This window comes from Struthio camelus, chromosome 7 (assembly GCF_040807025.1).
Source record: "Struthio camelus isolate bStrCam1 chromosome 7, bStrCam1.hap1, whole genome shotgun sequence".
In the NCBI taxonomy this organism is placed as follows: Eukaryota; Metazoa; Chordata; class Aves; order Struthioniformes; family Struthionidae; genus Struthio; species Struthio camelus.
In genome coordinates this window covers 35,729,059-35,755,770 of record NC_090948.1, presented here as the reverse complement: position 1 = coordinate 35,755,770, position 26,712 = coordinate 35,729,059, and the positions used below count along the sequence as shown (strand labels likewise).

At 37.1% G+C, this 26,712-nt stretch overlaps 1 protein-coding gene across 1 annotated transcript in view; it reads left to right on the top strand.

Annotated features, from left to right (window-relative positions):
- CCDC6 (coiled-coil domain containing 6) overlaps positions 1 to 21,335 on the top strand; it is a 51,333-nt gene extending 29,998 nt beyond the window's left edge. The window contains exons 4-9 of the mRNA XM_068950759.1: positions 4,214 to 4,317; positions 6,105 to 6,265; positions 8,887 to 9,043; positions 12,273 to 12,373; positions 16,159 to 16,283; positions 18,591 to 21,335. Of these exons, the coding sequence (XP_068806860.1) occupies positions 4,214 to 4,317; positions 6,105 to 6,265; positions 8,887 to 9,043; positions 12,273 to 12,373; positions 16,159 to 16,283; positions 18,591 to 18,782 (840 nt within the window). The 3' untranslated portion in view covers positions 18,783 to 21,335. The remainder of the gene's footprint in view (positions 1 to 4,213; positions 4,318 to 6,104; positions 6,266 to 8,886; positions 9,044 to 12,272; positions 12,374 to 16,158; positions 16,284 to 18,590) is intronic.
- Positions 21,336 to 26,712: the final 5,377 nt, after the last annotated feature.

Genomic DNA, 26,712 nt, shown 5'->3' with positions numbered 1-26,712 from the left:
TGAAATATCTTTCTTAGCCACAAGGTGGTGATGGTGGCCATTTAATCAAAATTGAAATGAATGCAAATTAAGCTTACATTTTTTTATTCTTTGAAATATTAGTATAAGCCACAGCTCAAATTCTGTTGGTATCTATTTTGATATTGTTATTTTGGGCAGAGTTGTGAAATCATCAAATTTGAAGCTTGTCACTCTATTCGAGTATCAACAATAGATTGTTCAGGAAGCATGTAAGCTCAAAAATGAGTTGCTTATATTTTCTTTTTTATCAGGTCTTTCAGTTAAATATCTGACATTGAACGTTTAATTTGTGTATTAAAGTGTTAAAGCTGACTGTCAGTCTTTCTTTGAAATTCCTAGTGTATTTGAATGTGATGCATTGTATACCTTTTTTTTCCTCTTACAGTAAGGTGTAATACATCTCAAGTTACTCTGAACTACAGCATGCATGTATACGACGCATGCATTTCGTTCTCTCCCTTTCATCTCTTCTGCAAATTCATGCAAAGGCTTATGGCATTAATTACAACATGAAGCAGCTGCCTTTGGGACACGTGTTGTACCTAGCAAGAAGCAACCAAAAGTTGTGAGCAGCACAATGTTGCGTTTGTACACATAGAGAATTAAGAAAGAGCCATTGCCACAGCTCTTCAACGTAATCTTTGGGATAGCTGTTATTGCTTGTAAGGAGTACTACAGCAGTACCTCGTAATTTGAACATCATCTCTTAGGATTGCATTACTTGCAGCTTTGTCTTCACTAGATCTATCGTTGTCACCAGTGGTCAGATGGTTACAACACTGTTCACTAAATTATTATTTTTTTAAACATGTAACATGAATTACCTATGCTTTTGATTTTTTTTTTTTTTTCCTCATTTGCTTCCTCTTGTCTGAGTTGCTTATGCCCCAGCTGACCAGCAGATTATTTGTTTATAGCAATGATGCTTCTGTAGAGTGCTACTCTTAATTTAAAAAATAAAGTTGGGTCTTAGGTTTCAAATGTGACCTGATTTAATTTTCTGAAGTCAGCTTGAAGCAACAGAACAGAAGAAATTTGCAACATGTGACTATTTCATTAGCTGGATGTTTTAGTTAAAATGAACAATAATGATCTGCAGTATAGTTCAGTGATTTCATAGGAAATAAAGTATCTGTCAGTAATGCCCTACAGGGGCTAAGTCTGTGTGGTCTTTCTATTACCCTTTTTAATTGCTTTTCTATTTCATATAGTACAGTGGGTAACTAGAAGAGATGCATTTAAAAGAGAAATAAGAACTTGAATGCTAATAATCCTCTCCTATATGTGCCTCTTTGAAAGAAAAAGAGGATCATGAAATGTGTAAAATCTTCCAGAAAAGTATTCTTGGATAGCAGCAGAGAAATGCATAAACATAGGGGGAAGGATAGATGAGGAGCCAAGAAGTGAAATTGGGATTGTGGGCTTAGTCAGAGATCGTTTTCAGCTTTCATTGATCGGGAGGATCACCATCATTTCAGGAGGAAACAGTTACGTTTGTAAGTTGGCAAGAGGGCTGAAGAAGCGATAGTCCAGGAACGCCCAGACAATGGGTAGCGTAGCTGCATTTGAAGTGTTTGTGTGTGCGTGAGGGAGAAGCACGGTTGAATGGTGAGGAAGATTAAAAGGGAAGAATTACAATCCAAAAAAAAAAAATCCAAGCAATCTTTCCTCCCTTCCCTATTGTGACTGTAAAAATTAAATGCTGTTTGACTGGAACATAGCTTTGGCACCCACATAGACTTACACTGATACTGACAGAGAATCTGCTTTGGTCTTGAGGTATGATGCCATCATATTCACTTGAGTTCAAATATAATCAAGTTCCAAACGAATTCATTGGCTAGAGTTCAAGTACATCTGAAACTGCCTGCTACACAACATGCACCTCCTGTCTGAATTCACAGCTCTGCTCAGGGTACTGCAGTGGCCTTGTCCCACGGATTCAGTTCAAGGTTTTCCTCCTCAGAGCTGTGAATATCCTGACACTGGGAGGGACTGGGTCAGCACTTAAGACCCGCAAGGGAAGACGCTTGCTTTCAGTGTGTTCTCATATTGCTGGGAAAGCAGAGCTGTAGATCTTCCTTTTGCAACTTGGCTTCTTTAGCAGCTCATCAGAGAATGTTTGCCTGCCTTCAGGACACAATGCAAGGCTCATTTCTGTATTGTGGCTGATGATTTGAGCTTGTCGCTATGCCTGCTCACCTACATATAGGTTTCTAATTAATGGACTCTGCTGCCTTGGTGAGGGATGCTGTAATATTAAGGGTAATCTTAGATTTTTAAAATCAGAGTTTCTAAATGAATTTGTCTCTAAATTCCAGTCTATTCTTTTTCCTACCATTAAATGAAATAGGTTTACTTTCATTAGAATGTTTTTGTATTCTTGTTTGGTGCTAGTTCAATAAAGTAGTTGTAAAAACGATTAAGAAAGGTCAAATCAATAATGCATTAAGTGATGCAAAAAACTGCTGCAGAATTAGTGATCTGCAGTCAACCTTTTTCATCACATGTTTTAGATAGTTTTCTGATGTGCTGAAGATAGGCATGTTGGTAATGTAGGAGCACAAAATATTCTGGAAATGTGTATGCTGTATACTTCCTTCCCTCTGAACTCTGTCAGCTCCAGACATCAGCCAAACAAGCTGGCTAATGAGCAGTACGCTAAGCAACCTCATCTTCCCAGGGGCTGAGCGTTTTTCTGCCATGGCACCTCAGCTCTGGTAGTGTGGGAATGAAGCATCTGTCAGGAGCCAAAGTTTGATCCTGTGTGCAGCAGATGGGTTGCTCGTGACTTCTGATATAAGTCTTAAGTTCCCTCAACTAATGTAGACAGTCTAGAGTCTCAGTGCAAAAGACATTTTTATTAAAAGTCCTAAGAATTTTGTCAGATGTGAAAAGCTTTGCTAAACAGTGTTGCGTTTTCTGAATATTTTATGTTCCCAATTATTCATGAGTATTAAGTCACACACACACACACACACACACACACACACACACACACACACACACACACAGAGTAACTAATTGTCCTCAGCTTTAAAGAAGAAAGCTGTACATTCATTAAACTTTTACTCTTGCCTGAACTACATAAGTTTAAGTTTGAAAGTTTCTGTTAATTTAGTAGTTGGTGAGCACAGGTCTTAGGAATTTAAATGTTACAGTAGTACTTCAGCCGTGGTGACGCAATAGACGTGAGGAGATCACTTAAAGTCTCTGCTTTAGGTCTTTCCAAGTTGTAAAGTGGGCATATTTGCCTATCAGAAAGGTGGTGAGTGTTAGCTGAGTCTTGACATGAAAAATACGTCCGTGGTATTTTCTGTCTGTAAAGGTACTAATCTATTCAAGCCTGTTTCATTCCTGTTAGCTTTTGGAGTTCAGCTGCCTGTGTTATGGAATAAAATCAGCTCTGCCTGTTAGTATTCTAGTGTATTCTTACTGATATTTTAATTGTATTTGTTATGAAATAGTAGGAATAAAATTTTCGTGTACAGTTACGTCCACTTTTTTAGCTTGTATTAGAATGAAGAATATTTGTTCACACAGTAAGTGAATGTGAACAATGTCGAGTTAAGTACTGTCTTTTATAAAGCCTTTGCTAAGATAGAAATAAATTATTTCTGCTGGTAAGGACTGATGCTGTAACACTTGTGGCAGTCCAAATACTTTTATTTCTTTGCTATTTTGGTTACGTTGCACTTGATCTAGCATGAGGTAAACGTGGGTTTTTTTCTGCTGTTTCTGGCATACTTAAAGGTGATTCTTCCATTAAGAATGTCTAAAATTTTTCATAAGAATAAATATCTGCTATCTAGTAGAACATAATATTCAGTTTGAACTTCAGAGACTCATGGAATAGGAGACATCTCTCAATAGGCTTGTCATATCATTAGTTGCCACATGTCGGCTCTGGGCAACCATGAAATAAAGAGCTTGAAACCTGGAGAAATTCTGTGTGAAAAATTTCTGTGTTAAGGACTTAATGATTGTGCAACTCCAGAATCTCTTGAATTTTCTCACCGATTTGGCCCTGTGACCAGTGTGTTGTTCCCAGTTTTGGTTTCCTTTTTGCTTCCTCCTTGCTGTCTTAGAGTATCATATAAAACAACCTCATCATAGCAACAATCTTTCGTAATAACAGTTCCATGTAGAAAATACATTCCCATCATTTTCAATGATTGTTTTTTCTTCTCAGCTAAGACGTGAGAAGATTGACCTTGAAAATACTTTGGAACAAGAACAAGAAGCACTAGTGAATCGTCTCTGGAAGAGAATGGATAAGCTTGAAGCAGAAAAACGGTTTGTCTTGTTGCAGTGTGTTTATTACCTTGGAAGAGGCACCATCTAATACGTAGTTCTGCATTAAATACAGTTGTCTCAAGCCCGCAAGAGTTATTTAATCTACAAAAACATGGAGGTTAAAGCAGTCGTAAAGCTCCTCCTTTTGATGATACTACATCCTTGATTGCCTAAACTAGATGAAATTAAGTAGTATAATAAATGAACTGGGAAAGGTGGAAACAATTTGCTGAATTTTTTTGATTGCCGGTAGATTCTTTTTAAAGCTTCTGTTCTTGGGTTAGCTTTCTGTTTGTGGGCCAAAGAAAATAATGTGGCGTTTAATGTATTCATTATATAGGAAGCTCTTATTTTTTCCCTGTCTGCTTGAAGAGAAGTTCAGGTTTTTCTCCGCAGCATGCACTTGTGTCAGTGAGGCTTCCTGTTCCTTCTTCAATAGAAGTAAATACAGTGAGGCTTTATGTTCCTGGGAAAGCTAAGATTAAAAATATGTATTAAAGGGAGCCTCTGTGGGGAGCCATATCATAAGAAATCTTTTTTTTGTGTGTGTGTGTGTGTGGCAGGGGGGGAGGGAAGTAGAAGAGAATAGGTGACTTACTCCCTACAATACGTTGTAGGAGAGTTAAGTTAATGTGACTCCATGAATCCTAACTGGGGCCTTGGCAAACACCTGAGACTATGTGAACTGCAATTTTTGTAGTTTTGTTTTATAGAGCCCTGCTGAGTGGAAGGTGCTCTGAAGAGCTCCATATAATATACAGCAGTGGCACATCCGTAGTGGATGGGCCTTTGGTAGGATTTTTGTGCATCTTTAGTGTTTAAAACGTTTTAAAGCCAAACTGTTTCTAGTTTAAGTTATCTCAAACTGTGTGCCCCCTTACCAGGAGATACAATGGAGTCATAGACCCATGCTTTAATACCTCTTTGTATGGCATGTGTGTATCCTAGGCTGTGCAAAGAGATGTGCTTGCGTAGTGCTGTCCCTGCTCTTCAGGGCAGAGTTGGTTCTGGCTCATCGACGTGTTTCTAATGAAGAACACTTTCGTGTTTTCAGACTGAAAAATACTTTATATATAAACTCCAAAATCTTCATTTAGAACATCAATATCTGCCATATGCTTATTTCTTTATATGAAAAGTTCATTACTCCTAAATTCACATGAAGGTATTTGAGGTATCTGAAACCTTGACTAAGTGAAGAGAACAGCATGATGAGAAATATTTTTCTGTTTGCAGATAATAAAGCAAATATCTGCTTCAAAAACTCAATAAAGTTCACTTTTTTCCACCAATCCAATGAACGTTGACTAGCAATGCAGAAAAACTTATGCTTCGTTATGAATACGACGTTCTTCATTTTTTGTCTTCAGTATGTGTTCTTCATCTAAGAACACAAATAAACTCAAAAGAGGTTAAATGAACTTGCTTAGAAACGGTTTTGTGGAAACAGTAGAGCTTTAATATAAAACTGCAGTACCTGTATATAGTCATTAGTAGTTTATTTTTCCAAACTGCGTGCAGAAACATTTGCCACTGTCAAGACCTGAACATTTAAGAAAATCCTCTTAGAGCTGTCCCTGGACAAGAAATTTTACCTTTTTTCTATTTTGGGTTAAAAAAAAAAAAAAAGCGTTATAAATCCCTCCCCAAACTTTCCCAAACAAAAACGGTCATTAACATAAATCCCAGTATATATCTGTCAAAATCCTTGCAGTGGGTTTTTGGGTTTGGTTTGGTTTAGTTTTTTGTTAGAATTGATGGTAAAGTTTAAACTACTTTTCATACAGAATTTTGCAGGAGAAGTTAGACCAGCCAGTATCTGCTCCACCATCACCCAGAGACATATCAATGGAGATAGATTCTCCAGAAAATATGATGAGACATATCAGATTTTTAAAGAATGAAGTGGAGAGGTTAAAGAAACAACTAAGGGCTGCACAGTTACAGCGTGAGTAAACAACTTATGTTTAAATCTTTTTAAGTTTCTGTAATGTAAGATTTTTTTGTTTAAACTTTCATGAGTTTGAATTTAAGGTAGAATGAAAAAATAAAGAAGTTTAGACTAAAGCATTTTCATAATTGCAGTATTATTGCTTGTTAATGTATTTATATTGCAATTTGTTTTTTAGCTTTACTGGAATGGTATGGGGGCAAGTTTTGTACTGAAGAATCATCACATATTTCTTGATATATTTGGGCCAGATAAAACATTTTTATGATTTTTTTTTTCAGAGAATCTTAGCAATATTTCGACAAACAAATTCTTCAAAACACACCTATGAAGTACGTTGTAAGAGTCTAGTTACAGTTAAGTGTTACTCAAAAGAATGTATAGCTAGTAAAGTTCACTTATACATAAGAAATTCACTTGGTAAGTGATTCTAGCTACCTTTAAAGAATTATTTGTAGCTTTTTTTTAAGCTAATTGTTAAAGTAGCTTTTTGACGTCACAGTGTAGCAAAACAAGTAATCTTGCTGTGTTCTTACTTATGTAATACCATTTTGACAACATGCAGAATAAACACTTGTTAGAGACCCACCTGTTTCTGTTGTGAGCAGTGTCGTGCATCCTTGACCAGCAGTAGAAAGAAAGCCTGCTTTTTGCCTTACCTTTTAACGGAGGGGAATATGATTTTGAAGCACTTGTTCTTAGATGGCAAAAAGATCACTGTGATCTTTGCTATCCCCTAGCTTCGTCTTTTCATGCTAAATCTAAAATTTCTGTCTTAAGTTCATCAGTTATATCTTTTTTGGTAATATAGTTTCTGGTCAGTAGCATTGTCTTGCAACTGATAAGTAGGTACCTACTTGTATAGGTAGATACAAAAATCTGGGAGAGTGGAAAGCAGACAGTGTTATCCTCCTGTAGTGTGCTATTCTCAAGAGGCCAACTGGAATATTTAAACTAATATTAAATAAATAGCTAACCAGAGACAATGGCCTTCTTTACAGACAGAGATGATGGCAGAGTGCTCTTGTATAGAGGCCTTGTGCTCAAGTTCGTGGCATTAATAATTTGTGTCAGTGAAAAGAAGATAAGGAGTGCTAATCTCTGTACTTACCAATTTTGCATTGCAGCCTTCACTTACTGAACTTCAGAATGAGAGCAAGGCCTTTGATATAAAGCACTCTGTGTGTGCATCTAGCCTAATTAATTAGCTTTGAGGTATTCTTTATTATTTTGAAGTGATTTCTTGTTGAATTATTGTGATTTAGAGTAAAATTTGATAAGCATTTTAAGTCAAAGTCTCTTTGAAAATGAGATTTAGGCTTAAAGAGAGCTTTTTTAAATTTGTGAATAGATTAAACAGCTGTATTAACTATAGCAACACTGATAAATAATAAATTTACGAGTTTATGTACTGCCTGCAAGCTGAAGATCAAATTGAAATACACTTTTCATGAGGAAGCTTAGTGATTGCAGTATGTGGTCATTGGAGAATCTCTACTACTGTTCATAAATACTTACTGAAGTCTGCTTACTAAATTTTGATGCTGGTATTACGTTTTGTTTTCCTGAAGCACTTACCTCCTATCTTGGAAATATATTGGTTTAATACCAGTTGCAGATATGTAATACTGTTATGTTCAGGGAAGAAGTAATATTTCCACAGAGTAGCGAGAAATGCTTTTGGGAAGAAGTAGTATTTCCACAGAATTGGAAATAAATCTTATTTCGCTGCTGCCTTGGAAACAGGTTTCTAAAACAAGAAGACACTTTTGATTGAAAGATGTTGCATAAAGAAAGGGCTACAAAATTTTTTTAAATATCGAAGAATACACTGTACATTTGATCAAATATTAGAAAGCCTTACAGGATGTTGTATGTAAAACTTTTAAAAAGTCTGTGTTCCATTTTATTTAAATAATGTGTCAAAATACTTCACAGTTTTCCGTAATTTGATTTAATCAGTTTAAATAGTTTGTAATGCCAGCTATTTTAAGTTATGTTTGCTGAACTCGGCTTAGAACTGCAAAGTCAAATAGCCCATTGATATAAAGAATAAATCACTTGTTGGCTTTTAATATTGGTACGTGTCCTGCTGGTCGATCTCTATGATAAACTGTAATTGAAAGCACCCTGGAAAATATTTATAAGATAACAATTTAACAGACGTTTGAGAGTTTTATATTTCAGGACTTGTTTTGTGCTTGCTTGCTTGAAAAGGAAATAAACCTTTAATTATAATTTCTTCCCTGTGTTGTAGTAAAATTTTTGTAAACATAAAATTCTAGTATTTCAACAGAGCAGGAGTCACTGTATTTCTTCTTTATGGCTTAGTTTTACTATTTTTTATGAGCTTTTGCTCTGCTTTTCAAATCTCTTTAACTAAATATTCTAAAGCTTTTTGCTTTTTACCTTTATTTCCCAATTTGCTGTCAGGTAGTGATTTGTTTTAGTAGCCACCATTCTGAATTACGCTTTGAACTAGACCTAGAGATGAGATGTTGAGTAGTCAATTCTGAGCACTTTCCACACCCTCATTCTTAAAGTATTTAGGTGAATTTAAGCGCATCATATTTACCTGTCTGTGAAATGGAATTTGAACAAAAGTTTCTGAATTTCAGATTCAGAGAAGATGGCACAATATTTGGAAGAGGAGCGTCATATGAGAGAAGAAAACTTGAGGCTTCAAAGAAAATTGCAGAGGGAGATGGAACGCAGGGAAGCACTCTGCAGGCAACTGTCAGAAAGTGAATCCAGCTTAGAAATGGATGATGAAAGGTTTGTATTTTCTAGCCATCCCGATATGCTGTCATCGGGCTTATCAATACCCATACTTTTTTTCTGAATAATATAGAATGAATATTTATAGAAATAACCTGCTTTTAGGTTTAATATATATTGAAATGAAACAATCTGTGGGGTTGACATTCAGGACAATTAACTCATGGTGACTTTGTTTTGCCCCGAATTCTGTAAATGCCGAGAATTTTGTGAGGTGGGTAGGAACAATGTCCTCACCTGGGGTTGATTTGTCCTTTGCAGAAAGTAAAATGTGTAACATTGGAAATCTTAGCCAAATCCAAGGGGGGTAATATATAAAGTCTTAGAGCAGGAGAGAAGGAACCATTTCCAGAACTCTCGGGTTGTTCGTGTTGTTCTATCCCTATTGTCAAAAACATAACATCCTTGGTTTTTTTCTCTATTGTGAGCTGCATTGCACTGACCTTACAGATAATCTTGAACTTGTCATGGTTTTGTACGATGCCTTTCAGTATTTTCTCACATCATAGTGATATGACAGTGTTATATCTTGAAAGAAGTTTTAAGTACACTTTGAATAAAACATTTTTGTTTCTTATCAAATGCTCACAATTTTTTGTACTGTTTTACATTATTTTGGATTTATAGTGGACCTTTGAAGAACAAAAAAAAAGTCACCCTGTGCTGTCTATTCTTCGAATACTGAGGTATTTCTTCTTAGGTCGTTAGTATATTTGTTATCAGGCATAACTAACTAGAAAACAAAGTATCAGATATTTTGTTTCAAGGAGTACCCTTAAAAAAAATTCAAGGCAGTGTTTTCTTTTTAATGAAATACTAGGCAACTGACGTATGTTGCAGTAGCAGCTGGTACTATGATATAGCAAAAGCTGTATAAATTAGGCAGTTGTTAGAAATACAGGATTTTGGGATCTGATTCTGCTTTTATTATCTTCATGTTTTCTACTAAAATTTACATTGCAATACAAATACCCAGTCAAATAATCAGCTTGAATTTTCCTTCTGTTCTCTAATACTCTTAGTCAAAATTTGAATTTATATGAAAAATCAGTGTCCATCTAAAAAGAATGGGCTATCCTAAGTATTTTTTGTCAGCCAGTTGTAGTGGTAGTAATAAAACACAGAAAATAAGTTATTAAATATTGTATACTTGTAAGAAGTTTTATTGCCTTGTTGATTTGCTTGATACTACAAAGACATGACAAAATCCCTCCCAAACAGGTAATTTGCGTTATGATTAGTAAAAAGTAAACTAAAAGAAGCAGCAGAAAGCAAAGATATTAGAATGGTAATTCTTAGGAGAGAACTACCTAGACAGTTATGGAGCGATGTGTAGTTTGATTTGAAACTGTGAATTTTTGTCAGCTTGCATTTTTTCTAAAAAAATGATGGTGTTGATGGATCAATATCCAGGTTTTCCAGTTGCATTCTCTTAGTTGATGGTACTTACTTTTTGTAGATGGGGGTAGATGAAGATGCTTTCTGAATGTGAAGTACACAGCTCTCCCGAAACTTCATTCTTCTGACTAGCAATAGCTTTGTCTTCTCAATCTTCCATCCTGTTCGCTGGAGTAATAGGGAAATTTCTGTAACTAGGAAGCATACTAATGGTGTGCTGCTATTCCATATGACATAATCCAGGTAACTAGGATGACTCTTATGGAAAATTTTTTCCACAGAAAATAAAATAAGGCTAAATCACAAAGGTCACTGCTTAGACATAATACACCTGTTTGCGTTACAAGTGATTTTGTGGTGTACGGGTAGCCCAGTTAGTTTAACTTAGCAAATTCAGCTACCGGTAGCCATTTGGAAAAACTTGCAATTAAGTAAATTTTAATTTGCCAGCTGTTGTTCTCTATTGCAACTACTCTTGTTACTTGATCTACCCAAGTTTAAACCAACTTGGGTGTCGCTGCGACACATTGCAGCCATTAGGTGTTGCGTCTTAGTAACTCTGAACGTCCTGGTTAAAAGTTGAGGTGCAATATCAAAACGTGTATCTGGTTGTTTAAGAACAGGCTCAAAGACCACAAAGTCATCATGACTGGTGAGTTCCATCAAATAGAAGTATATTGAATGCTACTCCATGCTTTTTTTTCCCCTGTGGTCTGGAAATAAATATAGCTGCTAAAAATTTGTGATCAACAGTGGCAGAGAGGGAGATAAATGAATCAAAGGGCAGTTAGGTAGCTAACTTTATAGCTTAGCTGTGTCCAGTTTAAAAAAAAAAAAATAGAGCTAAATGTAGTTCTATAAATCTGGGAGCACTGATTTGCACCTTTATCTGCAGGAGGAGGTGAGCAAGGGACGTATAATCTAGACAGTGACTGAAAAATCTAGGGAGAGAGCATATAAGCAAGTCAACCTGAAAGCTACCGGCATAGTGCTGGGGGAAAAAAGTATAAAACTACTTTCCATATATACAAAAGTAAGTGGCAGGAGCAACTGGTATGATTTTAAGCCCCTTTTATGCGGGATAGGAGTAGCACTCTGCTGCTGATATATGCAGCAAAGAAGGTCCAAACCAATACCACTGAAATTATTATAGATGAGATAAAATGCCTTGCCTGAGATTCTAATTTTCTAGTTTATCAAAAAGATTTGGAGCTGTCTTGCTGTGCAGCAGTATCTTTAGAGGGAGAATGTGCTGGATTCAGAGTAGCTCTCCATTCCAGTGGCAAAAGACATAATGAGCAAACGGCTAGCTGCTGAAGCTAGATGGATTCAAATACCTAACAGGACATGTTTTTAACTCTGAGGCTGACTCGCTGTTGGAACAGATTATCAAAAGTACGATGGCCTTTCCACCTCTTTGCAATTTCAAATTAAAGGCGATTGTTTTTCTGGAAGATATACTCCAGCCAGACAAGCTATTGAGTTTGAGATAGAAATGATGTGTAAAATGCAAGAAAGTAGTAGAGGTCAAGTTGGATAACATGATTTATGCCTCTAGCCTTAATATGTACTATTCCAATTGTGTGCAGCGTGTGCTGTTTTAACTGCAGAAGACTAAGATAAGTCCAGCTATTTCCATTGCAAATTAAGCCAGTATTTGCACCTTCAGCAATGAAAAGAGTATTCTTGTCATGATTTCCTAAAGGTGATTGGTCCAACGCTAATCTAATGTAATTCTTATGGGAATTGAAAATACGACGGTGAAGCATTTAAAACATGGCACATTTTAAAAGGTTGAATCTAATTATTCTTTACCTTTTTTTGTTAGATATTTTAATGAGATGTCTGCACAAGGATTAAGACCTCGCACTGTGTCCAGTCCTATCCCTTATACACCCTCACCAAGTTCTAGCAGACCTATATCACCTGGTAAATATTTAACCCAGTTTCTAAAATTTTTGTATGCATCACATAGTAATGTGCCCTATTGATATATTTAGGTAAATAGCCTTTGAAAACTAATCTGGGAAAAAGTGCATCATAAACATAAGAATAATTTTACCTTAGATTTCTTCTAGTATAGCATGTTTTCAGATTCTTTTGTTTTATACTGTGACCAAATATTGAAGGTCAGTTAAGTAGCTCCCCTTCCCCACCTCCCTTCCCCCTGCCTTCTCCCCCGCCTTTCTCCCCCCTTTCCCTCCTTGGGGCACATAGTTCAAGTAGATTTCTAGAGTTTGGTGATGAGCTAGTAATGGGACTGCTGTTGTGCTCTGAATGAAAGCATCTTAAAGAAGACTAATCTTGAAAATGTTGGAAAGAAAAGTCCATTTCTCTTTATCAGAGGAATGGCTCTCATACTTCTGCTAACTTTTGTTGTAAATCAATTACAATAAAATTAAGAATTCCTATCTGTAGTATTTTGAATAACAAAGGCAAACTAGCCTTTTCTGAATATGATAAATGGATGACATCTTTGGAATTTCAAAAGAACCCAAATGGATTATACCTAACCTCCAATGATTGGCTTTTTAATTACTTTTCCTTTGACTTAAAAAATATATTCAGTATTTTTGTTATTTAGGACATTTGTTGACTGACATTAAAATTCCTGGGCATTGCAATTGAACGTTCACTAAAAATTGCTGGCCACAAATGTTATAATGATGATCATAAATTCACTTGTATATAATGAAAGAAACCTTGCATGCCCTGCTTTCTCAAGGTTACCTTTAGAACCTGACAGGAAGAGTCTTACAACAAGGGCAAATGAGATGTGCTCTATACTGATGTATTCTGCAAAATGAGATTTAGACATTTTATTGCACAGGTCTGCTAGAACATATAAAATGTGTTTAAACTCTTCAGTTTTCAAGCTTGACTTTATTTTTTCAAAAGGACTCCAAATAGTTTTCATCCTGATGTTGGTGAAAGAATAAATGTATGTGAAAACTAACTATAGCCATAAGCCTTGTTATTATGTTGGAAATATGCATTTTGATGGTTTAGTTTTTTGAGAGGTTTTGGGGGGTTATAAATGAGCCAAATCTCTTAACTTTCAAAGTTTTGCAAGATATATTACGAGGAAAATGATGGGCGTTTTCTAATCCTTAGCCTATAACTGGGTAAACAGAAGTGTAATCGTACAAACAACTGTTCTGAAGCAATTACTTTGGACATTCATGGTTATACACATGCAGCACATCTAATATGCAACTGCACGCTGTCTGCAGTCCGACAGCAGTTATAAAAAGTGTGCGTGGGGGAAACTGGCACTTCACAGGCTTGTGTCCTAGCCCTACCTAGAAATGTCCCCACCTGAGATACTGATATGTCAGTGCAGGAGTACTTTCTTTCTTTGTTGTTCCTACATTGGGATTGAAACTTGTTCCTAGTTGGCTGCTGATTGTTGTATCAGTTGCCTCTACTAATAGGAAGTAGAGTCCTGCAACCTAGTGGGAATTAGATCCCGTAGGTAGGGGATGTTGAAATGCAGTCTGAGACTGAGTTAGAAATAACAAAGCTAAATGGATCATTTCTGATGGAGTGCCTAGTTTTGGTGGTGTTTGTAGAGTAAATGTTCCAGGCTAGCAGTTCTGCTCAGGCAGCTGTGTTGCTGTCTTCCTATCTCGTAAATCAATACCTGCAGCTGACAGTTTCAAACTTCAGAAAAATATAAGCAGAAGTTTGTTAGAGGACTAATGAGATCAGGAGGGAATTTCGTGTAACTGTCTGGTATGTATAAATACAGTAGCTGATGAAAAGAAATATATATATATTTTTTAGTGCTTTAGATATAGATTAATACAGTAAGATACTACCAAAAGTACCCAGCACAAAATAGTGCAACAGTTACATTTTTGCATCAAGTAACTGTATGGTTTCACATGTTCCCTTTGGGAAATGATGACCTAGAATTTGTAGAAACATAATTTGAAACCATTTGGAAGTGCTATAACTTCACGTGCGTAGCCAAGGCAGGTTTAATGGGTCAGACTCTTACCCTGAGTCCTGGAGCCTTTTGTGCTTGGCTGGCTTGAGATTGTTCTTTTGCGGGCTCTGTCTCAAGCGGAGCTACTGTTTGAGGTTTGTTGCATGGTGCATGAAATTGTGAAGATTGGGCAGTTGGGAGAAGGTTACTGTCATTACCAGTGAGTCTTTTCTCTAGCCTACGTAAATTTTTCCATGCTTTGTTTCTGCAGACAGACTAGATACACGTTTTGGCCTACAGAAATGTGATGGAACTACCTTGGATGTATGTGCAGTGTTCTGCTGTCACCTCTTTGATGCTATGTAAACTTAGGCATGCATTTGTAGAACTTTTGGAGCTGTTTTTACCCCAGCTAGTTCAAAGTTGGAATATTGCAAGCTGACTCAAAGCTTATTTTACCCTCTATTGTTCTGGGCTTGTGCCTGTGTCTTGAAACACAACTGTCACTTCAGTCTGGTTTTTAGAGTGAACTTGAACACTGACTCGTGTTTCTGTGCTAGTGCTTACAAAGCCTCTTAGTCACAAAACGTACTGTACAGACAATGAGATTATGTAGTCAGAAAACAGGTTATTTTTGTTAAACTTTTGCATTACTCAACTATTCTAAAATTACAGCGATTCCATTGGAGTTGCTGGTAATTTTCAGCAGACATGCATCGGTTATGGAGTGGAATCAGACTTCTGGTTTAAAGAAGCAAGAGTAGCATACTATGTTTTCTTGCATGACTTCACTAGTAATCTGAGGCTTGGGTTTTTCTCCTGAGATGTTTTTATAAACACAGGTAGTTAAGGACAAACCCAGGTGTTGGAATGTACTTTAAATGCAGTGGCACTATGTTGTGTTGATTTAGCGTTGAAGTAGTGTGACAATTGTTAAATCCAACATGTTGTCGTGAAAGGTATTTGGAAAGTTTTTGGTCATGCTTCTCTGAAGCAGTTATTGGTTTCTGAGAAGACAGTTTTGTCTCCTGCCAAACTGATATATTTGTCAGAAAATGATAGTGAGCAAAGGTTTTGGAAAATCTGCTGTTTAGAGAAATACTCGAAACGTTTAGAGCACTTCAAGGTCTGAACTTGAGAAGCATTTAGCAGTGGCCATTCCTGTTTACTTTCGTTAGCTCTACAGGTACTCTGCATTTTTATAAAGTAGTATTTATAGAAAGGAAGTGTCTGGATGGAAGTAAATGCCTTTTAAAGCATCTAAAATGAAAGAACCAGATATTTGCACCTTTGACTATGAGACTTTTCTTAATGTGCATAAAGCAAGTTACAATTTTCGGTGTTAGTTGTTCTGTTAGTACTAGCATAGGCCAGCTATGGAAGCTTTCTGCAGGAGTGTTCCAACCTCACAGCCCCCGAGGACCCGTGGGTCCCTGCCTTTACAGGCCTAGGCAAAACAGGAGGAAGCCTGGGCAGCTGTTGGTCTGGGTGCAGATCTGGTATGCCTAGAAGCCACCTCCAGCCAGTTTCTTTCACATGGAAACTTTTAGTTGCCAAGCGGAAGACTGCTTCTCTGGGTTCGTCTGCTGCTTCAGACAGTATTTTGTTCGGGGAGCTGTTTTCTCTGAGGAGGGAGGGAAGGCTGGACAGAAATATCTGTGGACTGAAATCAGACTGGCAAGTGAGCCTTACTCTGTTTATATTAAGTGCGAAATCATATTTAACACTGTAATAGATGACACAAATAAGAATGTTGATGTTATCTTGTTTTAACAATTTTTAGGTCTGTCATATGCAAGTCACACAGTTGGTTTCACACCACCAACTTCACTGACTAGAGCTGGAATGTCTTACTACAATTCCCCAGGCCTTCATGTGCAACATATGGGACCATCCCATGGTATTACAGTAAGTATTTAAAGCAGTAAATATTTGTTGCCAATGTCAGTTTGGTTTTTAAAAGTTATGACTGCTTGTCCTTAAGCTTTCTTACAAAATATTTTTGTAAATGTTTGCTTTTGTCTCCTTACTCCAAGATATCTATTGCTGCTTCCTTCAACCCTGATTTTCTCTTCACCCCTCAGAAACTGATTCTTTTTGGAGAACCTTTTTTCTGCAAAAGAATAGGATGTATTATCATCTTAAGGACAGTAATAGGTATCATCTTTTGGATCAGCAGGCAGGGTGTGAGAAGTGATGTTCTAAGCTACTGCGCCTATCCTAGGAAGTAAAAACGTTGCTTTCATTTTTCTCCTAGTCTCCACCATCTGACGGATGAGTCATCTGAGGTTGCTCCAAGCTCAGGTTTTCTTCAGGATGACACACAATGCTACCACCATGTCACTGTAACAGGCAGTTAACTCTTATTTTCTATTTCATTGGCAAAGAAGAAAGTTAATATATTAAACGTTTCTTAGGACTTTTTCTCGATATTTTTCAGCTGGATTTATTTCCATTTTACCTCTGTTTGATGCGTTTCTACTTAATCAAGTTACTTCTAAGTATTTGTGGAGTTTAATGAGCAAACAAAGCTTAAGTAATAATCACTTGGCAAAATAGCTTATAGTTGGTGTATCAAGCCCATTTTGATTTTTCTCAGCAGGTATGGTAATATGTAAATAGCTTTCTGTAAGATTTCCACTTATGATTGTTGTTCTCAGATGTAAAAGCTTATTTCAGTAGAATTTTGACTGCAATGTTAAAATATGATACTTCTAAATTGCATAAGTGAGCTTGCTAAGGTAAGCTGTTAATTCCGTTGACTAAATGAAGATAGAGGCAATACAGTAGTGGCTCTAGCAACAGGCTGGAGCTCAGCAGGAGCTGGTCCAGGACTCTGGTCGAGCCCCCTGCCGTATGTCACATGGGTTAGAGACAGGAAGACCTCTGAGCTTCTAGAAAACCTAGAACCTAATTTTGTAATTTAGTTTTTCATGGAACTTGGGTTTTTTGGTCTCTGTGAAATAATATTAATTCTGAAATTGTAAACTAATTGGGTCACATTGAGTCACTGTGGTAAAGACGACCTCCAGGACAAAATAATAACTATTTCAAGAAAAGTATTGATAAGCGGCTCTTGTCTTTATCTCCATACTGAAACCAAACCCTTTCGTATTATTAAAGGTCTGCTAATACAGTAAATGTTTTTAAGAAGTGTTTCAGAAACAATCAGTTGTTGAGGATCCCTTGGCTTTTCCCAGAGAGCGTTAAAATAAACTATTACATATAGTTGTGTTGAAAAAAGATACAATATGTGTTATTTGATTAAACTGCCATTTGCTTCTTGACTCTTCATTTTTAATATCCATTACAAAATAAATTGACATTGCATGTAGTCCATTTGGTGTAGCACTGTAGCCACATTTCTCCCAGGAGCTAGTTGTCGTCAGTTGGTTATTAATTTTAGGTGTGTGGTTTGTTATACCATTAAGTGCTTAATGCCTACTGGATCTGACCTTTGTGCGTCCCTTTGGTTTCAAAACAGCAGAAGTTAGTGTTCTGCAGTGTAATTTATATTTTTATATTGCTAACTTTAAAGAAGTTTTTTCTCCCACTGCTTTGTGAAGACAAATACAGTGAGTATTAAATCTTTGTGTGTTTAAGCAAGCAGGTTATAAAAAATCTGCAGTTACTGTTGAAGGGAGCTCTCTAACTACTGCTTCACTCCTGCAGCTCAGAGGGTTGTTACCTTTGTCATGTAATATTTGCTCTCTAAAGAACAGCTTGTATCATGTTTTGGTGTTGCTTCAGTATGCCGTCTAAGAGTCTCTCTGAGTGCTAAAGATTCTGGGCAAACTCTTTAGAAGCTGAAACGTTCCCACCTACATTGGGTACACCATACTTTGACTTTACACGCTGGCAGTGTAAAGTTAAAAGTTCACCTGCACCTACTGCTTTGGCAAGCATAACTGAGAGATGCGGTCTGTACAGCCTCTCTCTCTCATTTTTTTCTTAGGTTGTTGGTTATCGTAGGTAAAAGTATCTTCCACTTTCCTTTGCTGCTCCATTTCAGAGTAGCATAATTTACTTTATATAAAAATTGTACTGTGATCCTTGTAACGTTTTGAAATAGATTTCTCCCGAATAATTGCTTTCTTTAATTTTTTTTTATTATGATTTTTTTTTCCTTTGCCAAGCTCTGTACGTTGATTAGAGGACTTGCACCTAAAGTTGTTCAGGAGTGTGTTAAACATGATTTCAATATTTGTTCTACAGAGGCCTTCACCACGAAGAAGTAACAGCCCTGACAAATTTAAACGTCCCACTCCTCCTCCTTCTCCAAACACGCAGACCCCAGTGCAGCCACCTCCGCCACCACCACCACCACCTGTGCAACCTACGGTCCCGTCAGCAGCATCGCAGCCAGCCACTTTTCAGCATTCAGTGCATCCCTCTTCTCAGCCTTAGTGCATGTGCTCAGCAGTCTGTACGTCAGAATTGGACTCATAACATGGAGCAGTTTACTAAAAGCCAAAGGCTTACTTGGCATATTTCGATTTGACTTATTTGCACTGAGGTTATATAGGCTTCACTGTTAATTGTGTTGTAAACGTTTGTATAAAATGCAGCCAGTGTTGTGGGTCTACAACACTAACTTAAAAAATTTTTCCATCAGTGTTTACTTGAACTACATGTATGTCCATTCTCTGGCTGGAACATTTGCTACTCTGTTTGGTAATACGGCATTATGTCGTTTTGCTTGGCTCCAAAGCTTCATTTTCCTGGCTTTTAGGTTTGTAAAATTAAAGGGATACCTTTTTATATTTTTTCATGACAATTTGCATAAAATTACAGGCATGATGGGCTATGTTATAAATTCTGAAATATTAGTGTTTACCAAGCTTACGGTAACGCAGCACTACGTTTCAGTCATTTGAAATAACAGCTTCTAGTGCAAAAGTGAGTCAGACACCCTAATCAGTGCCCAAGACACATACTCTATTGTATCACCTGGTAAATAAGCTTAATTCAGCACACAGGACACATCCATACTTCTCCTGTTTAAAAACACCTCAAACGTATGGTACAGTGTGAAGTTCAGAGTGAGGGAACTGACTTGTTGGAGTATATGGAATGTACAATTTGTTGGACCTTAAGATTTGAGTATTTCACTTTTCATTTACATTAACCTGTAAGCTGCCCATACCGTGTGATCTGTCACAATTAACTTCTGTAAGTGTGGTCCTGCCCACAGGTTACTGATAGCTGATTAAAGTGTGCTCTTTGGGTTTTTTTTTTGTTTTTTTTGTTTTTTTTTGCTGCAGAAGGCAACGTGATTGTAGAGAACAGCTGATTTTTTTTTCCTGTTAAAATATATTAATTGTGACTCCCCTAAAACAAAGTTTGAACAAGTATTCTAAATGTTCAAAAGTCTATTAGAAGACAAGGTGTAAGATGAGCATATAGGAATATATTGGTTTAACAGCCAAAACTGTTGTATTGCTTGGTAGAAACAGAAACAGAGTACAAGAAAGTAGCACAATGTGGCACTAATGAATGCTTATTTAGCAGCCTAAGCCGGTACAATGTATAAAGAAATGTATTCTGAATACATTCTTTCCATTCATTTAGCACAAATAAATTGTTTGGTTTCACTTTGCAGTGGAACAAAGTGTCACTTCTTCTTGATATTGACATCTTACTCAGTTTTATTTTTCCTAAGGTTCCTGTTGAGTACTGAGGTTTATATATTATTGATGATTTTAAATGGTTTACCTCATATATATGGATATGTGGGCCATGGAAAATGACAAGAGAATGTTTATTTTATGAGACTATGTATCTGGGTATAATCAGAGCAGAACATGAGTAATTTATCTTTTGTTTACGAAAGTTTGTTTGACATGCCTAATGCTTTATTAAGCACATTTTAAAGAAGGAAATATAGCGTTCTGGTAGTATACTAACACTTGTACATATATTTTCATGTTTGCCGCTCAACTATTCAGTAAGAATTGCAGACTGAAAATCTGTATAAAATCAGTGCTCTAATTCAAAATAGTAAATTAAAATGATGTTATAAGAGGTTCAGCTTAAGTAAGGCAAAACTAGAATTTCTTCACTGTAGCTATGTAGTTTCAGCTCTGAGAGACTTTAGAGAAATGCATATATAGTCTACTACACTTGTTAAACCAATATGGGATCAAGTGCATTGCATTAGTTATGGTAGTGACTCTCCAATGAAGTGATACTCTCCAGATTGTGGCAGGCCTAAAATTTGACCAGTGGTTCCATCTGGAAATGATCAACCATAGCAGATGCTCACTCTTCAGTAGAGAAACTGAACTGTGAACATTTTAATTAAACAGAGCTCCTGAATCAGTGGTAGGATTGCATATGAGAAAATCACAGGCTGTCAAAACTGATATTCTTGGTGGGACAAAGGTCAAGATAGGATTGGTTATTTAACTTGATACTTGTCCTTTTGTAAACATAAGACATAGAAAAAGATATATTATTTTATAAATAGAATTCCAGCTCAAGTATACCACTATTTAAAATGGTGCCCTCCTTTCTAAAGTGCTTTAAGATTCTTGGACAAAAGGCACTATAGAGTGTGAGCTCATAGTGGTGGTAGTATATACGCTGGGGGCAGGAGGGAAAAAAGCCTTTGACAGTGTTGCTTTAAAATCTTAAAATGGAAAATTGCCTAGATAAATCTACTTCTGAAGCATATTCCAAAACTAAAGTTCTGTAACCCAAGTTCAGCTGCTGTTATAAAGTGTCTTACTGAACTCTCCTTACTATTCCAGTGGGACTGTTACCAGATGAAAGTAAAGAACTGACAAACGTGTACTAAATCCTGAAAATGTAACAAGGCACTAAATTGGCCTTACGAAACTAAGAACATTGAACAAACATTTGTGTGCGATCAGAAGTGTTAAACTCTATTTGTAGACTTTTTGAATAAGATAAGGAATTGTGCACAACCATCTCCTAATAAATATAAATGGATTTTGAGTTTTGCTTGTGAATTACAGTCGTGAATTATGATTCTACAGCTATGATTTTTATCAGAATCTCACGTAGCCTGGAGGAATTCACTTGACAGTGAGGCCCAGCTTATCATGAGTGCTTTAAGTACTTGATTTCTTTATTTTATCTGGGTGGGTTTCTGCTGTCCTCTTCATTACTTGATGCCCATCAGTTACACATTGCATCATCACTAGTTGCATAAGGTTACAATTAAGGCCAAAATAAGGCATTTTTTGTGTGTGTATTTACTTCTTGTGTACAGTTAAAGGTATTAAAAAAAAAAAAAAACACATGCACACACAAAAACCCTTCTAGCTGTTTCAGCAGCACTTTCCTCTCTGACAGTCAAGCAGCTTTCTTCTTTCTTTTTCTCTCAAGGAATCTGGTTTGGACACTGGAATGCAGCTGATACTCTGTAGAGCATTAAGAGTTTATCTTATCCAGGACTTGCTCCAGAGGAGTTCTTGGTTTCATCTGTTGGTAGCGCTGAGAGATGAAACCCATTTGGAAGAAGAGGTGGGACTGTTAGGAGGCAGTCTTCCAAATAACAGCTTGATGAGATTGTTTTAATTACATCTACTCCTCTGAGAGCATATTCCCAAGGGCAGAAAGGACTATCAGAATTTTTCAAGAAATTAACAATGCTTTTCTATTAGCAGTCTTGCTTTATTGTAGCTAAATAGAAAAGGATTCCCTTTCCTGTTCACATGTTTGTTGTTCAGGAATCCATCTGCCTGGACCAAATTTCTCTGGACTTCATCTGCATGAAAAATACAGTCCTGGAAACGAAGAAAATGACAGAACTGCCAAGAATCTGTGTGAGTTGCACTGTTGACAGGAGATGATTTAGACTCCATCTATTTTGTTAAATAGAAAATGATCTCCCAGACAAATGAAAGAACCTTGAATACTTTGTCAACCAAAGAACACAATCTCCCTTGCTCCATATAGATTATTGCTTACTAAGAGGATTCATCCAGGAACCTTGTTCAAGTCTTTAGTGCTTTTTCTAATTCTAACGCTTAGTCTTGTAAGGGATTTGAGCTGTAACACTGTTCAACGCTTTTTGATGTTTCCTTTTTGTTTCAGTCATGGCAGTCTATTTCTTTTTGATCCTTGGGAGTCTACAGAGCATGGACTATGCAGAGCATCTCTCCCCCGTTCAAGCCATCTGCTAGGAAGCCAGAGCGTTCATAAGTGTAAGCTATAAAATTGCAACGCAGACTTTTGTTACCAAAACCTCCTTAAGGGGAAGATCTTTCCTCTTGGAAAGAACAGAGAAAACAAAGCCCTCGGCTGCCAAATGAGTCCCATGTATAGAGACAATCTAGTTTTATCAATTCCCCAAGGAACTGAGTAACTCCCAGGCCTTTTAGGATTTGGACTAGAGTTCCCAATCTTTCTTTTTTTTTTTTTTTTTTTTCCACATCTCATTGTAATAAATACTCAGGATATCCCTCATGTTCCTGTTGGATAATAGCTACTTGTCCTATTACAAATAGAGGTTAAGAGCCATTACTGCTTTGTGGACCAAAGGAAGTCACTGCAAATGCCAGACCGTGGTCTCTGCGATTCAGTCATAACTTGAGTGAGAGTGTGTGCTGATGTTATGTTTTCTGTTTTTACGCAGCTGTTCCTGTCCTTGCATTAGTAGTGTACCCTGAAGAAGAGACAAAAATCTGGAGGTTTGACACTGCATTAAGAGACAGCTACTCTATTAGGGAGCGTAATGCTTGTTTTTGTTCCACTAGTTGGGCTCCAAAGGAATGTACTACCTCATCTTTATATTAGAATTACGTGGGCACAGTGCCAGGAGAAACGGGCATAGCTATGCTAGGTTTTGTTCTGCATATACTGTCCAGTGGAACTGGACTACAAAGTAAATGAGTTCTGGTAGGTGAGAAGGAATTGGGGGGATTAGGACACGTGGTTGAGGGCTTGAGCGTTTGAGAAAACTGTGTCTGTGTAGTAAATTACTGCTTAGAATACTCTGGCTAGGTCTAGCAGTTGCCTGTCCTAAAACTGCGTATTTTTGATTTGTAGTTTCCTTTCAGAAAATACTGTGCTGCAGTTGTTATTTAAATCCTTGGCACTAGCATTTAATACCAATTCCCCTTTCCACAGAAATATTTGAAATAGTCTTCTACTTGCATAGCTGAGTTTTCTCACTATATCAATTAATGCTAAATCTATAAACTAAGGTGTTTTGTGCTAGTTGTAAAACCTGTCCAAGGCACTTTAGTTTGTGATTGCTAACTTTTATTTTGGCAGGTGTTTCAGATGAAAGCTAGGCCTCCTTTGGAGGAAGAAAAAGATCACCTGAGAGATGTAGACTGTTCCTTTCCTGCAGAAATACAGCAGTTTCCTCAAATGCAAGTAAAAATGGAACAAACTTCTATGAGTTTTTTGAAACTTAAATTTAAAATTTCAGTTCCTTGGTGATTTCTCTTAGGGTACTTAGGGAACCTGTGAAGCCTCGTTTTAGGTTGGCTGGGTGTCTAGTTGATTATTCCCTTGTTTTCCTGATCTTAGTGAAGGAAGCCTGCTCAAATTTGGATCAAATTTATAAATCCACTGGTTAAAAACAATGATCAAAGTGCAGATTTGTTGAGCGTGAATGCAAGCGATGACTTATAAGCATTACACTGTGATGGTGTGGATCAGAGCTAATCATTGGAAGAAGATCAGAGCTAATCATTGGAAGAACTCAGATACTGAGAAGTTTTTTTAGTAGGTTACATTTTATTCCTGTATTAACTGTGTTATTGCTTTGTTGTATCTCTCAAGGTGTTTACATATATTTGTAATTGTTATAATATGTCTGTAATCAAGCTCATCTGTGCCTTCATGCAGCCTTCCAATAAACACTTGATTTTTTTGTATTTACTTGTATTGGAAGAATGTGGGGTGGAGTGTATATTTCCTTTGTATCTGCCAGCCTGTCATCACTGGGAAAAAGAGGAAGAAAATGGGAAGTAGGGATGAGAGATATGTTCTTCTCTTATATTTTACTGTCCTCGATTCTGGTTGGGTCGTTTCTGATATTTTCAATTAAACTACTGAGTGGAGAATTTGGGAATTACTTTCTTTCCCTAATAAAGTTTATACATCAGATGATCCTTGCTTTGGATTAGGTGGACATTCAGGATCTAATCAGGGCTGCTCTGCTCCTTCGGCTTTGCTTCTGTCTTGGAAGAATGTTCCTTGAGCTACTGTTGTGGGAAAATCCCTGGGTATCTTTCTCCCTCTGAGTTAAAAATCTATGTTTAACCTTCTCCAGATAACTTCCAGTGTGAGGACAGGCTTTTGTAATTTACCACAGCAAGAAGTGCAGTATCTTTTGGTCTTAGTAGATCTGCTTGCCTTGAGAGTGCCTTCTGATGTTTGGGGAGGGGAGAGGGAAGAAAAGAATTTAGTATTTTTTCTGTTTTTCTAAGCTTAACACTTTTAAGTGTGTGCGCAATGTTAATGTTGTAGGAAGTCCTGTCATACAGGTTTTGAGTCTGAAGTGGTAAACAGCTGTACAGCTACTTGTCTAATCTGATATTAAATATGAGAGGAAGCAAAGGAAAATGTTCCCCTGTCTATGTAATAGGTTTGCTATGTATTTGGTAGTTCAGAATAGAGTGCTTTTGCTACCTGTATGAAGCAGTAAAGATTCTGCTTCTTTATTTCAGCCTTTCTTAATTTTCTTGTAATCAAGGGTGATTATAGTTGAATAGTTCTGTTATTGACAGATTCAGTCCTTTCGTGATACGGATTTGTCTTGGAAATCCACCATGATTTCCACTGTTCTATGTTCTTTTCTTATTAAATCATTTTATTAATCCATTTGAATTTATGGCTATCTGTAATTGCAGTGAGTGCTTTTCTCATACGAGGATATTGTGTTTCTATTCAAAGATAGTTAATATAGAGGAGAAAAGGAGTCCTAGCACGCTATAAATAAGTGCTGTGTATTGATTTGTAAGCTTTAGACACCTGAAGATGATTGTACGCGTTTATGAAAATCTTTTGGGCACTTTCACCCATCCTTTATGAAATCTCTGTTTTTGTCATGATTTTATTTTATGCATTCCTTTATCAGCATATGCAGAACTGCAGAGCGTACTCCGTAGCTTTTGTAAATACTATTTGTTGTGTCTGACTGTATTATGAAATTGCTGGCTTATATCTTAAAGTCTCAGTAACACTTACCACTTGTGTCCTGTCCTTAAGCTATATTCCATGTCTGAGTCTTGCTCAGCTCGTTAGTTGAATGCACTTGTCTCTGTTTTGTTGTCCACCTCCCCCTCAGGCACATCTCTGCCGCTGCGTGTGCTGCTCTAGTCAGCATCGGCATGCTCTACACCCTCTGTGTTCTAGCCTATGGATAAAACAGTTGCAGCTTGCTTTTCTACTTTCTCTCTCTCGCTGGCACTGCAGTATAAAGTGTGTTCTCCCTTTCAACGTGGTGATAGCATGAACAGTAAAATTAAAATCCCTGTTGGATGATGGCTGCAGGTCCTTGGGCACCAAGCCATAGAACTTCTTCAGTGATGTGCTGATCTAGACAATCCATGTTACTCTCTGGTCCTAAAAGACATGCGGTATTTCTCCACGTGCCTTTATTTTCATCTCCTCCTTGCTGCAATTGCTGAGCAATCAGTGATTCGTTCTGTCTCCATGCGAGTACTCTGCCTGACATGGACACAATCAGTGGGACTGTTAACCAGGTGCATGAGCTGCGTTGATGCTGTCCGTCTTCAAACATCTGTCGTTTGTATTTTCTCTCAGACGTTTGTCTGAACAGAAATGAGTCACTTGAATACTTTTAGAAGACCACGTGAAAAGGAAAGGGAGATGCGTGTAATCTGTTTAATATCAGGTTGCTTTGTCCAGGTCATCTCCTCTTTACATGATTCTTCTTTGTTTCATCTGATGCTTGTACCTCCTTATATAGAAAATCAAGTTTGCGACATTACAGGAGCTCACCTAAAAATTCTGGTAAACTGCTGAGAGCAGGAGAAAGAATGATGCATCACAAGGTAAGCAAATTTAACAAGTCTAATCTGTCCTATATGTAAGGTGCCCCCGGGATATCAGTCTATTTCATGTACTTGTGGGGCCGTTCCATACCTTTCAAGATAGAAGAAGAGAGATGGAGAAAACATCCATCAGCCCAGAGGCAAGAAGAGGTTGAAGTCAGTCCTGCATTTTCTGGTTGGGGACTGGGTACCTAAACTTAGTGTCTTGAGTATGCAGATTTGATATTTTATGGATGAAAGATGCTAAATGAAGCAAATTGTTTCGGATCACCTGTACGTTAAATTTGTGCGACCACTGTGGTATGAAAAGGATCAGGAAGTTAGAACAAACTTTG